The 17,598-nt window shown below is 33.3% G+C and overlaps 1 protein-coding gene and 1 non-coding gene across 2 annotated transcripts; one reads left to right on the top strand and one right to left on the bottom strand.

Annotated features, from left to right (window-relative positions):
- Positions 1–3,227: 3,227 nt before the first annotated feature.
- Positions 3,228–3,334, top strand: LOC127809027 (small nucleolar RNA R71). The gene has a single exon (XR_008025037.1). It is a non-coding gene; the product is annotated as a small nucleolar RNA R71 (small nucleolar RNA).
- A 10,343-nt stretch (positions 3,335–13,677) lies between these two features.
- On the bottom strand, positions 13,678–16,557 carry LOC127807938 (two-component response regulator ORR10-like). The gene is made up of 5 exons (XM_052346175.1): positions 16,104–16,557; positions 15,815–15,966; positions 14,601–14,684; positions 14,261–14,328; positions 13,678–14,110 (listed from the first exon to the last, which is right to left on the bottom strand). Exons 1-5 carry the CDS (start codon positions 16,330–16,332, stop codon positions 13,843–13,845), a joined length of 801 nt encoding a protein of 266 aa, XP_052202135.1. The 5' UTR covers positions 16,333–16,557; the 3' UTR covers positions 13,678–13,842.
- Between the last annotated feature and the right edge of the window lie 1,041 nt (positions 16,558–17,598).

Genomic DNA, 17,598 nt, shown 5'->3' with positions numbered 1-17,598 from the left:
TGTATTTTACAAACACCAAATCGTTCAAGCATTGCATTGAACTAGCTTATTTAGTTTTTTTTCTTTTTTTTGTTATGAATCTACAAATTAACATATAATATTTTTAATAAATATTATGTCGTCTAAAAAGCTAAGTAAAGAGTCTATATTAGTTATTATTTACATGAAACCAACCCATACTCCAACTCTATCGTGTCATGCTTGTTGCGGTTAGACCATGAGCAACAGTAAGCCTTTTTCTTACTATAGTCCTATCGCGGTATACTTACCGCAGTTGGACCATGAGCAACAACAAGCACGTTGTAATGTGCCTGGACCGTAACGTGCTTGACACGATCCAACCCTTCCCTCACTTTTTTTTTTTTTTTTACTGATTCCAAATGATGACCTCAACATTATTGTTTTTATGCACAAAACAATTTCTAAAAAAAATGTTACTCTAACCTAACTCAAAATCAAATAAACCAAAGGCAATACAAAAAAAATAAATGCAGAATGATAATAAATGAAAAGGTGAAAAAATTGGGTTGCCTCCCAATAAGCGTTTTTTTAAATTTATAAGCTTGACTTTGTCTCCATCTTCAAGGAGGCTTGAATCATTTTTCCATCAACATTTTGTGGGTGCCCATTAATGGACTTATTCCTTGAATGTTAGTCTTAATATTTGTGATTGAAAATATATTGATATATTATATGTTTAATAAATAAATTCATGTAATTGTCATATGGCATATAGTGTTATATTTTGATGTTAAATAAATTGATATATTTTACATTTGCATATGAGTTTATTTCATTATGTATGTGGGCTGCATTTACATGTTCTATAATATGTTCTAATTTGGGCCATGGGCCGTTAGTGTTTTATAGCCCAATAAGTCCAGCCTGTGCCTTGATCACTTCTTGGTTAATTCCAGTCGTGTCCCCTTGCCCTTAGTATATAAGCTTCAAGAGGCATTCCAAAGGTCACTGTTCTTGTGTGTAAAACCCTAAGCAACAGAGAGAAAGAGCGAGCACGAACGAAGAAGAAGAATCGCGCTCACGCAAGGCGTTTCCAATCTATGTTCTCACGATAAGTGTGTATCACTTGGGGCTTTTATTTGTGAGAGAGATTGGTGAGATGAGAGTGTTGGGATTGCTCGATTTTTTAGCATTGTACTCTGTATAGTTACCTTGTTTTGATTTAGTTTCTGATTTGCGAAGACCGTGTTGATCTTGTGCATGTATTATGTAAATCTGTTGTTCATACATTTTTAGTGGATTGACTAGAGGTAGAGCATTTGCCGTGAGTAGGATTCTTTCGAATTCGAACACGTATATGCTACGTTCTTTATTTTATATTGTGTGTGTGGTGTTGCATTCATTTTCGATTTTGTTCGGTTATTCGTTTTGGATCGTTGGTACTGCCGAGGTTGTGGTTGTGTGTTTAGTTCACAGATTTCTCAACAGTTAGCAACTTTCAATCCAATTCCCTTCTTTTGTTCCCTCAACACCTTTATCAATTTTTCCTTTTCATGACTTAGTGGCTTGGCTTTTGAAAAAGAAAAAACATCCAAATAACATAATTTGTCTCTTTTAGATGGACAACCTCTTTGCTTCTCTCCCAAAGAACCCACGACCACGACCTTGTTCTTGGCATCCAAAATTTGTTTATGCTCATCAAAAGAGTAAGTAATGCAATTTTCTATAGGGTCATCAGGTCTATCTACCAAATCAACAATGCCATCTCTCGTTAAGACTTCTTTTTCATTGCCATTAGAATGTTTCATAGCCTTAAATACATTAAACATAACGGTCTCATCATAAATTCTAAGGCTAAATGTTCCTTGTTGGACATAAATCAAAGCTCTCTCTGTGGCAAGAAAATGTCTTCCTAAAATTAAGGGCATATCATAATCTTCTTCCATGTCCAGAACAAAGAAGTCAATAGGAAAAATAAATTTCACCACTGTTACCAAAATGCCTTCCACTACTCCCCTCGGATATTTGATACTTCTATTAGCCAATTGAAGAGAAATAGTGGTGGGTGTTGGTTCTTTTAATCCAAGCTTCCTACATCAAAATTAATTTCACCAATAGTGCAAGGAATAGAAAAGCTCCCTGGATCCTTAAGTTTTGGTGGAAGCTTATTTTGCAAGATAGTTGAACACTCCTCCATTAGGTTGATTGTTTCATGCTTCTCTAGTTTTCTCTTATTTGATAAGATTTTCTTCATGAATTTCACATAGCTAGGCATTTGAACTAGAGCATCAGCAAAAGGTATATTTATATCAAGCTTCTTAAACACCTTTAAAAACTTCTCAAATTGTTTGTTCATCTTATGTTTTCGCAACCTTTGAGGGAATGGAATTGGGGGAACATACGGCTTGATCGGTGGCTGGATTGCCTTATCTTACTCAACAACCACCCCGGGCTCATCAAGTGTATCTTTTGTCTCTTTCGTTGTGTCATTTTCTTTTGCCACACTAGGTCTCTTAACATGGATTTCTGGCAACTACACCCCGCTACTTGTTGTGATTGCCTTCACTTGCTCTTTTGGGTTAACTTCCGTATTACTTGGCTACGTGCCCAATTTCCTTTTAGTGAGAAGTTTTGCTAGCTGCCCAATTTGTTTTTTTAATATTCTTAATGGTTGTATCGATCCATTCTTGAAGCTTCGAGACCGCTTCTTCCAATCCTCATTTTTTTCTTGTGGTCTTTCCCGTTTTGGTAGATTCTGAACATTTTGATTGTTGTCATACGAGAAGTTAGGATGGTTTCTCCAACCAGGATTGTATGTCCAAGAGAATGGATTGTTATGCTGTCGTTGAAAATTTTGTTGGCATTGGAAATTTTGTGTATAGGCAGCCTACTCCGTAAAGGAAGGATCCATGATGACTAATGGACATTCCGAAGATTGATGATTCGCTCCACACATTACACAAACTAGAAGAAATCCTTGCACCATATTAGCAGACGAGGAGTATTTGAATGCTTCTATCTATTTTGACAAAACATCAATCTTAGCTAGCATCAAAGTACTCATATCCACTTCATACACTCTAGTTGCTCTTTTATGTAAACTCCTGTCCGACCACATTACAAACTGCTCACTCATTATTTCGAAAAGATTATGAAATTCCCTAGCTGATTTATTTCAAATGGAACTACTTGCTGTAGAATCCACTGTTGAACGGCTATAAGGAGTTAACCTAGCGTAAAAATAATGATTTTGGGCTGGTAGTGGAAAACCATGGCCTGGACACTTCCTCATCAACTCTTTGAACCGTTCTCATGCCTCATGAAAGTTTTTTGATTCGGCTTGTTGGAAGGTTGAAATTTCATGCTTGAGCTTGCTGATTTTTGCCCGTGAAAAATATTTCAGCGTAAACTTCTGGACCAAATCCACCCATGTAGTAATGCTACCAGCTGGTAATGAATCCAATCACTCCCAAGCTTTATCTTTCAAAGTGTGAGGAAAAAGTCGTATTTGAAGTGCTTTTTCATTGATATCTTGATACCTGAAATTTCCACAATATTCCAGAAAGCGTAAGAGATGATAATGTGGATTTTCATCACTTCTCTCCTAGAAAGGTATGTTGCTAGAGAACAAATTTATCACATCTGGCCTCAACTAGAAGTTATCATGCCCATACGGGAGATAAATTATATTGGACTAGTTCCCAACGATTGGAGGCATCATAAAATCTCCCATCAAGATATCTCTCTCATTGACTTCCACTTCATGTTCCACTCGGACAAGCTGATTTGTGTTATCACTCAAAGTGTTTTATTATTACTCCCTCGTTGCCCTTTGTTCACGACATCTTTAATAAAATGTTTGTTCAATCTCCAGATCAAACTCAACAAGATTGAGGCATTCTGAATTGCGCATGCACTATCTCAATCCTAACACAACAAAAATTGAAATAGTTTAGCGTTTGGAATTATAGGAAGCAACACAGATGTTAAAGCTAATCTTAGCTAAAGCAATAATCAAAAGAGTCAATCCCCGGCAATGGTGCCAAAAACTTGTCCGCCTATTCTATCCCACAAGTAGACGAGTCGTGACAAGTAATATAGTGATAAATAAAGTGTCGTACCCACGAGGATTGACTAATGATTTCTACTTTAACTACATTTAACCTTAACAAGACACACACAATTAGATGCTATTAACCGTTGGTTTTATAATAACGATAACTAGATCACTAATAGAAAAACACAAAAACAACTACTTTCATTTTAAAACTCATAAGTTAAAGGCACTAGGGTTTATGAATCCACCATGGCTCTTGATATGGTTTAATCTTGCAGTACTTAAGTTTGTTAATTCTTGTATTGAGTTAAAAATTGATGATCCTATAACAATCAAAAGCATATCCGATGGTCAATCAATTTTATGCATATATATGAGATTAATTATCTCTAATCAACCTACGAATATATAAACATGCACTTAGCCTCAGTGATCATCTTCATACGATTTCACAAAGCAAAATGGTATCTTTACCTATTATCGGACTTTATGTTATTTATTACCATGTGTTAATTCATATTGAATCTCTCAAAAGCAATATGAATCACAAACACATTTTAATGATGAGTAAGCATTAAATGGAATAAGAGTATAATAAACAATCAACCCAAAAGACAAGATTATAACAAAATCGAATACTTTGAATTAAACTGACAAGGAACAAGCTTTCATCATTCACCCTAGTTACAAAACACCTAGCCTAACATGACTTCAATTAATGATAGAACAATAAAAACAGAAGTCATCATCTGGAAAAGAAGAAAGAAGAAAGAAAAATATAACCAAACAATTGAGTTCTTCAAAGTCTTCTTCATTCTTCTTCGATTTTTCTTTGTCTCTGTCCAAAAACGTTCCCAAATCTTCCAAGAATCATTATTTATATAGTTCTTTTTAGGTTATCAGAGTCGTGCACCTTGAAGGAGTCCATCCCTATTTGATTTGGAATGAAACCGTCTTAAAACGGCTCTTTCACCAAACTTTGAGCCCCACCGCGGTCCTACTACGGTATGCTTACCGCGACAGCACTGTGAACTTCAATAAAGATGTCCAACCGCGGTCCTATCGTGAAATGCATTCTGCATTCGGACCATGAGTTCTAGCAACTTCCCTCCACAGCGGTCCTACCGCGGAATGCATTTCACTTTGGGACCATGAGCTACAACAACTTGGCCTCTCAACTCTTCAACTTTTGTATTTTCATCTCGCCACTTTGTGACTTCCTTAATATCGACCCTGAATAGATGTCCATCCATGCCAGGTTCGGCTCTAATCATGCACTAAAATAATTATTTCTGCTCCAAATACCTTCAAATGAGTTTATCACCTACATAACCACATATATAACCAAATTAAGTAGAAATCATGCTCATTAAATAAATAAATGCTAAGTTTATAAACCAAAATAAGTGTATAAAAGACATTCATCACTCAAATTATACTCACATCCGGATGCACTATAAATAAGGCTAAACACTTTAACTGTAAATTTTTGCAAGTTCGGCATGGAAGATCCATAAGATTTCCACCATTCAAGTGTTGAGATGGAATAATTATGTTGATGATATTTATCATTTATCAAACATCTTATAAACTAATCTTAAAAAATTAACTATGCACTAATTTATTTTAAAAATTGAAATAAATACCAACAAACTCTATTACTTGGGAATTTTTTCTTTCGGAGTCGAATAGTCAACTCCATACCAAATTGGTTACTAAATTTGTCCTGCTCCTCATGGCTTGGAACCAACCTTGGCAAAGTTTTGTACAATCTTATCATAATCTTTTTATTTTCTAAATATTAAAATCTAAGTAAAAGAACTCTGAATTTAAATTGTGTCCAACTGCATGCAAAGGTCGGTAGAGTTGACATTCCCACATTTTATCAATAATTTTAAACACTTTGTCATATTTTTCTTCTATTTCCTAAAAGGATTTTGCAAGTTCCCTTTAATTCTATCAATCGCCTCATAAATGTATTCCATTACAGGTTTATTTTCACTATCAACCATGTAACGCCCCAAATTTTTTAGGCGTCAAATAGCTTAGGATTTTGGGAATATATTTTTTTTACATACCACAACCATTGACATACAACATATAATTCTCAGGAATCCCAATTTCACCTTCTCAGCCTATCAAACTTAATAACCAAATGGCTAAGATAGGTGATGTTATTACAAATATAGAAGCCAGATCAAACTTGATATGGTTCATAAGCATAATGCTTTATTTATTATATAAGAAACCGATCAAGACGTCTATAAAATATATTACATAGACATCATCTCTCGTAAGCATTAACTGAACGTCTCAAACATGACTGAAAATATACTAAGGTTTGCATAGGTTCTAAACATCAACTAAATTTCTCGTACATAATTAAAGGCATGCTAAAACATGCTACATACAACAAAACAAGCTTATTCTTCAACTGTCTCTTTTTCCTTAGAGCCGTTTGTTAAACCTAAAATATTTAAATATTTTAGGGACAAAGTCTAATTAAAAGATGAACCTTCTAGTGAGAACTCCAAAACAGTTTATATATATACATGAACAGGTATAAAATGTATGAGGAAAGAACGAAGACTATTCTGAAGTGCCTCGTGAACATGTCAGCCTTCTCCAACGAGAGCTTTTTCAATGGCGCATTCTAACGCCTCTCGAGAGGTCCTTGGCCCAACCTCATAGAACTTATGCAAACACAACATCCATTGTTCCTTAGGTTCACACAGTCTCCACTATGAGAGCTTTCTTGATAGCGCATGCATAGCGCCTCTCAAGGGATATCCAGATTTTTGCCTTCGGGCAACAACAAATAAGTACAACAGTATGGCCACACGGACTTTATGAATGCAACAATTGAAAACCAACAAATATATTTTTCAAGAAAACATTTCAGATATGCAACACGATTTCATGCAAGATAAATAAGAGTTTAAGCATAGGAGTTTTTCACAAAATAAGAGTATGAATACTAGAGCCTCACCATGAACTTAATTCGGTAATTTCTTGAAATTCGCGCCCAACCTTGATTCTTTTGCTAGACTTCTAATGGTTCTCAAATCCGAGTCTCAACATACCCTAACCATCATATATATTCAATATTCAATGTTTCTCTTTTCTCCATTCCTTCTCCAACTTCTCTAAATGGTGCCTCCTATTTATAGGCATTGAAACTTGGCCACCAAGTATGTTATATTATATTATAATATTTCTTAATCATTTCAAATATTTTCCAAATTTTCTAAGATATTCCAATCATTTAAGATCTTTACAAATTTTCTAAGATATTTTAATCATTTTAATATTTTCTCAAATCTTCCATAATCTTTTATAATCATTGTAATCTTCTCCAATCATTCCAAATTTTCTCCAATCATTCTAAATCTTTTTTAGATTTTCTTCAATCATTTTAAATTTTTTAAAATCTTCTCCAATTATTCCAATGGTTAGTTGGTTCAATTCATTGTTCCAACGGTCTAATTACGAGGTTTCAAGAATTACAACCTGCCCTGAACTATTTAGGATAATTGCACTTAGACCCCTTGCAACTTGGTCCTACTCATTTTTTTAATTGCACTTATATCCCTAGAGAAATAATTTATTACGCTAATATCCCAAGATTTTAGATAAATTATATTTTTATCCAAACTTCAATATTTACGATTTTGCTCCTGGCTCAAAAACTGAACTTTTCCCTCAATATCTTTATAACCCTTTGAAATGTCATATTTCTTCAAATATTTGAATCTAAAAATCTTGAATATTACATCATATTTGAGTCTAAAAATCTCAAGTGTTACAAACCAACCTAAGGACTCAGACTGAAGTATCAAATACCTTAAGAATGTAAACAATGTTAGTCCAAAATATGGGCATTAATATGGTGGTAATTGCTCTTTTACCCTCAGCTTTTTTAGCCCATTTACTTGTTGTATAGTCTTCTGAGGTGAATATTTTTTTTCAAATTTGTATTTTGCTTATGTATTCTCAAAAGTGTGAGATAAGCAGTTGCAAATCTCATGATACTGGCTCAAACAAGCTCTCTTTTTCCTATAAACTTCCTCAACATATTCTGATGTTCAAATCGAGTGATTGGTTTTATGTTCAAATTGAGTGATTGGTTTTGATGAAGAAAAATAACAATTGGCTTTTGAATTCTTTATCAAACAAGTTATCATTAAATGAACAATGTTTTCATAAATCTAGTCAACGTGATCTAATTCAATCTCTATACATATAGTCTTGTAAAATTAAAATCAAAAGTTTGTTTAAACTGTTGGTCAAAAGGATTAAAATGAAGCAAACATTTTTTTTAAAAGAAATAAGGCCATCTGTCGACTGGTTGAGAAGACATGTCGATTGGTAAAATGTTTTTTCCTAAAGCTGGCCTTCATTTGTCAACAGATCATTCATCATCTATCAATCGATCGTTCATTTTTTGTTCATTTGTTGACCATTCCTCAATGAACTGTCGACCGGCAAAATGTCAAGCCTCCTTATTTCTGAAGTTTGCACTCTATCTGACGATCAATGCTTTCGCATCTATCGACCAACATAATTTATACACAAGGACATGTCAACAGTTTCAAATGAGTTGTCGACCGATGCCTTGTATTTGTCGACCGTTTCTATCGTAGGAACACCCAACAACTAGTTTTTTTAGGCATTAAATGCATTCCAACCACCACCAACGGTCTGATTTTTTGATATATTTACCCGCAACTATAAATAAAGGACTGGTGGCTCATTTAAAGCTCTTTGAAGATTTCATTGTTCAATTACCAAGTGATCAAGAGCTTTTATTGTGCTTAAATTTGTATTCTTTCATTTTCATTAGTAAGGCTTTTGTTGTATTCATTGTTCTATCTTTTCAAAGCCTTGTATTTTGATTGAGAGAACCTATAACTAAAAGTGTCAGCTTTTATACCCTCTTCTTCAATTTATATTATTGTATTTTTCCTAACTTATAAGCTAGAGGGCTTACTTGTGTATAAGTATGAGATTTGTAATTTCTTAGTCTTGTACTAGATGGCTTACTTGGAATCAAGTATGAGGTTTTAGTGAATTAGTTTAAAATCCTTAATGGGAGCTAAGGTACGTAGTAGATTAAGTTTGGTTTAAATTGAACCACTATAAATCCTTTGTGTCCTTAATCTTTCTTGTTTCATATTCTTTAAGCTTTGTATTTGTCATTTTATACATTTTATGTTTTAAATCACTAAAATCTCATTTGGATCAAAAAGTTTGCAAGTTCTATCATATTTTTAAAATAACAATTCACCACCCCTCTTAGGTGTGTGCCATAGTAGTTCAAAACTATTATATTCACCACTCCTAGTCTAACATGTATATATGTATATATATATATATAAGCATTCAATTGCATTGCCCTCGTCAATGTCCTACCAACAAAAGACATTTTGCATATATCTTCTAAGATTAAATCAATGCAATGCACCATACAAGGAGTCCAACCATAAATATTTTAACTTTGCTTGCAATAACTCCCCTAAAAGTTAAGATAAGAAAATAAGTTTTAAATTTAAACACAAACTAAAGTAAAGATTATGAAAATGAATTGAAGATTTTGTAAATAAATTCAAAATTGAATTGTCTTACTTGCAATGATATTATTAGATACATTATCAATGACAACTTGGACAATGTTTTTCTCTTCGACATGCTCCACTAGGCTATTAAGTAATTCAAACATTTTCTCCCCAATCTTTGAATAATTAGAAGCATCAACAAATTCCAAGAAAAATGAAACCTTTGGAGAATTTACCAAAAAAATTATCAAAGTTCTTTGTTTCTTATCAATCCATCCATCAGCCATAATAGAGAAACCATACTTTGCCCATTCTTTTTCATAAGACTTCATCATTTGTCTCATATTAGCAACTTCCTTGTGTAACAAAAGAACCCTAACCTCGTGATAACTTGGTGGCTTCATCCTAGTGCCAAAATTGACAAATGGATTCACCTATCACAACAAAACTAGCATAGTCTGCAATACTGAATGGAATTGTCACATCGTACATCCATTTAGCTATATCTTCACAAGTTGTCTCATGCAATTCATTTTTACAAACTTCATTCATTGTAGTTTGTCTCATCCTCTTCCTATCTTGCAATACCTTCTCCACATGCACTAAGAGTGCAAAATACATCCATTGGCCCTTTTACTTTGACTTTATTTGCATTGAAAGAGTTACTACTATACTCTTTTGAACTCTTAATTTTAAGTTCAAAAATGTCATCTTCATCTACATCATTGCTAAAAGCATCCACATCTTTAAAATCTAGAATAAAACTTTTCTTCACACTCACTGCAACTTTTTTTCCATAAATTCCTTGATTTCTTCTTTAGTATATATGATGGAGATTTTGCACAAGATTTAGTATTACTGAATCCTCCAACAATATGCTACTTAGCTCTATAAATTCCTCCCTTCATAATTTTTTTTGCAAAAATTACAAATTATATCATTTGTGCTATTTGGATTGGAAAAACGAACATATTTTCATATTAAATCTTTTTTTATTACTAGAAGACTTCATAAAAGACTGAAATTTAAAAAAAATATTACAACCAAGTTGTTGAGCTAACTTACTCATATTAATTAAGTTTTGATGATTAACAAAAATATTTTTATGATATAAATGTATTTCTTTCTCATATAAGAAAATAATAAATTTATTTTGAATTAAAAATGGGTATAAAGAGTAAATTTATTTTAAATTAAAGGTGGATTGTCTTTAAACATGTTTCCTTTTTTTGATCATTTATGTCTCAAAAGTCTATGTTTGAATTTTTATTTATTGATAAATGTTTTTATTTTTTATGCAAAAAGTATATTTATTTTCAATTAAAGGAGAATTACTTTTATACACGTTTTCTCTTTCTCATACAAAAAGTAAATTTATTTTAAATTAAAGACAATTGGTTTTAGACATGTTTTCTTTTACTCATCATGTTTTCTTATTTTAATCATTTATGTTTCAAAAGCTTATATTTGAATTTTCAAATCTTGATTTCTCATACAAAAATTAAATTTATTTTGAATTAAAAGTGAGACATGTTTTCTTATTGTTGGAGAAAGTCTAAATATTTTTTAAATTTCAAACTTCATATTAATCATTTCTTTAATGGCTAAAATGCTTATAAATACTCCCAAATTCATTTTTTGAGTATCCATTGCACATCCAAAACTTCCAAAAGCTCTTAAGCTAATTTTCAAGCATTCCAAGGCTCTCAAGGATTCATTATTCATCCACCGAAGAGCCACAAGGCAAAAGGAGAAAAAGATATCACAAAGCTGAATCCAATCTTCTCCATTCAAACTGAGGTCACCATTTATTTATTTATTTAAATATTATTGTCTTGTATAATTTGTTCTTAATTGTTTATTTGTGTCCAAGTGTGGACAAATTATTTGTAACATTTAAATTACTATTGTAGATTGTATAGATTTTCTAGAACCGTTAAAATCTAAGTGAATCTAGTTTTCAAGGTAAGCTAGGGAGAAAACCTTGGTGTAGTGGTTGTCTAGAACCCATTGTAATCTAGGTGTATATCTAGTTTACAAGGTGAGCTAGTGTAGAAATTTTGGTGATTTTGATTTAGTAGAACCCTAAGGATGGTTAGACCTTGGGAGAGTGGATTAGGTATGTGTGAAAATATCAAACCATTATAAATTATGTTGTGCCTCATTGTATTTATTTTTGTTATATCTTGTGACTTACATTTAAGGTGTGTTTGATTGCATTACCTAGAATTTAATTCTAGGTAATATTGCCTAGGAAACAAAAACCATCTCACCCCCTTGGAAAATGAATTCCATGAAAAGAAGTTTTAAATGGTTGTACCATACATATTTTTTCATGGAAAAATTAAGAGTGTTTGATTGTTTTCCATAAATCTGTAATAATTACATATTTTTCATGAAAAATGTGTGTAATCAAACACACTCTTATTATTACTCTCAAATACAATTTATTATATTTATCAAATATATATATTTTTCAATAAAATTATTAATCAATAATATTTATTAAAATTGAGAAAGATTTTAATCACTCAATTTACCCCCCTCTTGAGTAGCCATACTCTAAGGGACCAACACAAGTGAATTTTGAAAGTTGGGCTATCCAGCTATCTAGAGAAGACTTTTGATTTGTATGATTCCTTGCACTTACTTAAAGGCTTGGCCTTATGATAGAAAATACACAGCTTTATTCACTTACCTAAAGACTTTTTGAGTTGTGGCTCTCGATTGCTACTTGAAAATTACTCGTTAGCTTCGTAGTTGCGAGACTTGTCAAGTTTTGCTCTTCCCACTTGATCTTGCAAGCCTATACTTCTTGCTTTGATGACCGTCAAGTTTCGTTATTTAGTTACCCAAAAAGCTACCCGTTAGCTTAGTAGCTTTCATGGCTACAACTACGAGCCTATTCAGTTTCGAAAGTTGTGAGCCTATACTTTTGGAATTGGTTAGTTGGTTATTTGGTCCAAAAGGTGAAATCGTTCACCCCGGGCGCCCCCCACACCCGGCCCGACAGGACGTGGGGAGGTTAATCATGGTAACTCAGCCGGACGCAGTAGCTAGACCCGAGCTCACTGCGCATAAGGAACCCCCCTCACTTTGGAGAGAGGTACCCCATACTGCCGCTTGAGAGATTCGATCCTCGATCTTAGTTCAAGATTCACCACGAAAGACATTTTGTGCCCCCTTCTTGACCAACTGGGCTGCCCATGCGGGCTAGTTAGTTGGTTACTTGATTGAAAGGATTGTTGCTTTTCTCTCCAAGCAATGGTTGCTTGAATCTAAAACCCTAAGCATTCATTCTTCTAAAGAATTAAGGAAAATAGGCTTTTAGGGTTTGGGTCTGTCTCCACCAGGTTGGATTTTTCTTTTTTTTTTACCTTTTTTAAATATATTAAAGATATGAGAGGCGCGCCTCTCGCCTGTGCTATAAGGTGTGCACCTCAACAAATCATAGGTGCGTGCCTTTTTATGACAGTGCCTTATCTCGGGGGATCTAAGGTGCAGGGGTTGGCACCTCTTGTGCCTTGTGGTTGAGGCGCGCCTTATATATAATCTTAAGTCTTAATTTTTTTTTATTAGCGGTATCGTATTTGAAAATATTTTTCACCAATAGATTTATTTTGAATTTTAAAATAAAATACAATAAATATATATATTGTCGGAGACAAAATAAATTTATTACACTTTCAAGCATTGTCTTGAATCGTGTTTTTTTTTTTTTTTTTTATTCTTTTCCAAAGTTAAGGGAAAAAAAATGAAAAGACGGATGCATGGAACATAAAATAAGAGTATGTTAGTCATTTTAATTTATTTTTAAACAATAGAAGAGATCACTATCATTTTCAATTAAGGCAAATCTTAGGAATCGTTGTTATAATTTTCTTAAAAAAAAAGGTTGCATCATTGATATAAAATTAACTCAAACCAATGTGACACATTGCACACTTACAACTTTTACAGTGCTCTAAATTTCATATCAAACTTCTAATTTTATAATAAAAAACTTAAAACAAATTAAAACCCTCTAGAGCTTCCATGCTAATAAAAAGCAGCTTTGTACTTGTATATACAAGCTCACACACACTTAGTTTAACATTAATGAAGTTGTTCTAACATAAGATTAGTATTGATTAAGTTAATAATACAATGGAGGGTGAGTGATGCATGCATGCATGCATGCATACACGTAGATAATTAATATACGTACCCTAAAAGAAAGAAAATTAAAAAATATTAATGTAGGTTAATTACTTATACTGAATGAACTAGCTACGTACTTCTTTCATTTTGGGCCGGCTCTCGTGACATTCTTGGGAGATAATACTGCTTGCCTTTCATTAGCGTTATTGTTGCTCTCCTCCTCGTCGTCCTCGTCGTCGCTGCTGCTGCTGCTGCTGCTGTTACATCATTTTGAACCAAATTCATATGGGATGCATGAATGGCTAAATTAGGCTTTAAAAGGTGAGATTGGAGTTTCCTCAGATCAGACAATTGAACCGGTTTTAGTAGGAACTCTTCTGCTCCTCCTTCCAAGCACCTTATACATGCAAGAAATAATCAAACATTATGCATAAACTTACTATACAAGTTAATTAATCATGTACAACACAAATGGGGCTGGGGCTGGTTAATATTTAACTGGAGAAAATTAATTAAGAAGCTTAATTATTATATATATAATTACTACATGTTGATTCTGGCAGGTATGTTTTCTGATGACATGACAACTACTGGTATATCCTTCCAAGAAGAGCCCTGCATAACAAGAAATGGAAAAGGCTTGTAATTTTTGTTATTTATTAATTAACTAATTAGCAGTTTGCAATTATTTGATTGAGTTGAAAATGGAGGAAACATCAAACTTTATAACTAGTGATGATATGAGAATATATATATATATATATATGTATTAACCCAAAGACTGATTAATTGCAGGATTAGTGTGTGAGTATTGAATTTGATGCTTAATTAATTTAAATAAACCAATCCGAGATCAGGAGTAATCTGTGATGATTAAGCTTAATTACCTTGACTCTTCTAAGCAAATCGTATCCATTCATCCCTGGCATGCTGTAATCTGTGATGATTAAGTTCACTTTTGATCCTTGCACCTGATTTACATAAAATTCTGCAATATTCAGAGCACACACACACACACACACACACACATATATATATATATATATATAGAGAGAGAGAGAGAGAGAGAATGTGTCTGGTTAAGGATCTGGTTCTAGGTGATGGCATTTATATATGTTTAACTATATATGTATCTACCAGATAAATACTGATAATTAACATTTGTAAAGAAAATGTGGATCAGGGGGTGGTGAGTTTACCAGAAGCACACTTGAAGAATAATGGCTTAATTTTTCCTTCTCATTGATGTCAAAAAAAAAAAAAAAAAAGTACTTTTCCAACCATTTGCCAAATTTTTTGAATTTTCAAAAACTATTATTTGAAAAATGCTAGTATAAACAGCCCTAGATTAAGAAATAAATTGTCTAGATAGTCAAATAAGTTGCTAGAGCCCACCCATTCTATGGAAGACAGTTTGGATTTAAAGGAGTGACCAGTTGACACAGATAATATTAAGGATTCTGACTGGAAACAGCCCTAGATTCAGGAAAATATCTTTTGATAAATGTTACAAATTAAGAGATGGCCATAAATGCTTGACTTGATTCATAGGGTACTATTCATCCACCAATGCATGTGCATAAACTATTTGTGGGGCCTTTGCATCAAAGCCTTGGAAGGAACAACCATGAGCAACACTAATTTCGGATCTAAATTGCCATCTACATCTTTAATTTGCATAATTTTTAGATCAACTTTTGAAGCTTTTTTGTGTTCAAGGATATATATATATATATATTATATAAATATAATTTCATCAATATAGAATTACATAATTGAACCATGCATTAAGTGTGTGAGTTCCTTTGTTTTTCCAAGAAAAAATCTGCATAAATACCATTTCTTAGCTGTTCATGAGCATGCATACATAAGAGCTTCAAGAACCCTTGTTTATGGTGGAGTATATAGGGTTAGATATAAAGTGAAAATAGTGTGTGTGCATATATATATGTGTGTGTGTGTGTGTGTAAACATTTCCTTGGCATATAAATATATATATATATAGAGAGAGAGAGAGAGAGAGAGAGGAAATTAACCTCTAGAAAATGAAAGAGAGAGATATTAAGATAAAAATGTAAGGTGGGTTAGAATGAATTCTCACATCTTGGAGTGATGGGTGCTGGGAAGAATCAGAAGGTGTGCAAGAACAAGGAGCTGCAGCAGAGCTTGTTGATCTGGAATCTATGTTAATATCACTGCCCTCAAGCAATCCCAGGAATTCCAAAGCTTTGTTTCCAGAATCCACACAAGTCACTGCACATATATAATATATATGTATGTATGTGTGTGCGTGTGACATGAATAAAGAATTAATTCATTATGAGAGAGAATTAATTACTGATATATATATATATTGAGAGAGAGAGATTAGATAGATGTGATATATATACCTTGGTATGAGGAAACAGTGAGAAGCCTCTCCAAGAGCATTCTGTCAATGGTGCTGTCATCTACTGCTAACACATGAAAGTGTTGTTCTTGAATATGTTGCTCCTCCTCCTCTTCTTCTGCTTCTTCTTCTTCTTCTTTTTCTTCTTCTTCTTCTTCTTCTTCTTCTTCTGCCTCTTCTTGTTTCTGGGTATAGCCTGGAGTAGTGATATCTGGCTGCTTCAAATCCATTTTTGTTCAAGAAAATGTGCAAGGAGACCAGGCCTTCTGAATTCAAATGATGATGCTTAGTTGCCTGGACTGTGCAAATCAGCAGTGCATGCCCTATATATATGTGTGTGTGTGTGTATAAGATGAGAGAGAGAGAGAGGTTGGTAGGTGGTGGGTATATAGGTAGCTATGAATGGATGAAAGGGGGAGATGGGAGTGTTTTTCTTTTTTTAGTTTTGTTTTTACTTTTAGAAGTAGTTGTTGTTATATATATATATATATAGAGTAGTTGGGAAGCAATCTGAGACTTTTGCAGGAAATGTCTGAGTATTTTTGGCCTTGTGATCTCCCACTAGATTCTCTCTATGCACTGTATCTGTACAATCCACTGATATATATGATTTGTATAAAAATTTGATCTTTTGGTATCCGAATTTAGCTATAAAATCCCAAATCAAATTTTCTATTGTTTGGGCCCAACACAGACTGTGCCATGATATTCGGTCTCAATTCAGATGGAGAAAGTCATTCATATATATATATATATATATATCACAGCCCCACATCCATCCTCAAGTAGCTAGGAGGGGTTGATACTTGATGGATTTGCTGAAGCCCAAATTAAATCCAGCAACAGCTGCTGCTCCCCTCTCATTTTATCTTCATAATTAATCTGGAGGAGGTTGAGGTTGGTGGATTTTAGGGGAATTTAATTGGGATCTGTGGGAAACCTTTCAAAACAAAAACTACGTACGTACTGCTTATATATATAGATAGATAGATAGATAGATAGGAATAGTGAGGATGGTAGTGCTTTAATTTGGTTGAGAGACAAGTGTCATGAGCTTTCCCTGTTGAGTCCTTTTCCTGAGACTTTAGAGTCACGCTTACTGCGCTCCATTCCATTCCCCCAACTAAAGGATAAAGCTGCCTTCTGGGAGAAGCCTTTGTCCCAAAATCAACTCATTCTTTCATTTCCACCACTAAAATTATATATAATATATATATAATATAATTATATATATTATATAATTATTTACTCAACACCCCCCCCCCCCCTAATTATATAACCATGCATTTATACACACACAACTGCTACATAGTGTCACACACACTCTCTCTCTCCCAGCTAGCTAGCTCTAATTAAGTTGAATTAGTTGATGATCATCTATTAAAATTTTAAGATTAATTCTTTTTCATCATTATATCATTTCTTATGGTTTTAATTATATATATAATATAATTCTCCTCTAGTTGGTTAATTTAGTGTCTTGAAAAATGTCTAAA

The sequence above is a fragment of the Diospyros lotus genome, chromosome 8, assembly GCF_014633365.1.
Source record: "Diospyros lotus cultivar Yz01 chromosome 8, ASM1463336v1, whole genome shotgun sequence".
NCBI classification, from domain to species: domain Eukaryota; kingdom Viridiplantae; phylum Streptophyta; class Magnoliopsida; order Ericales; family Ebenaceae; genus Diospyros; species Diospyros lotus.
The sequence above is the reverse complement of the archived record's forward strand: the minus strand, read 5'-3'. Positions and strand labels throughout refer to the sequence as shown.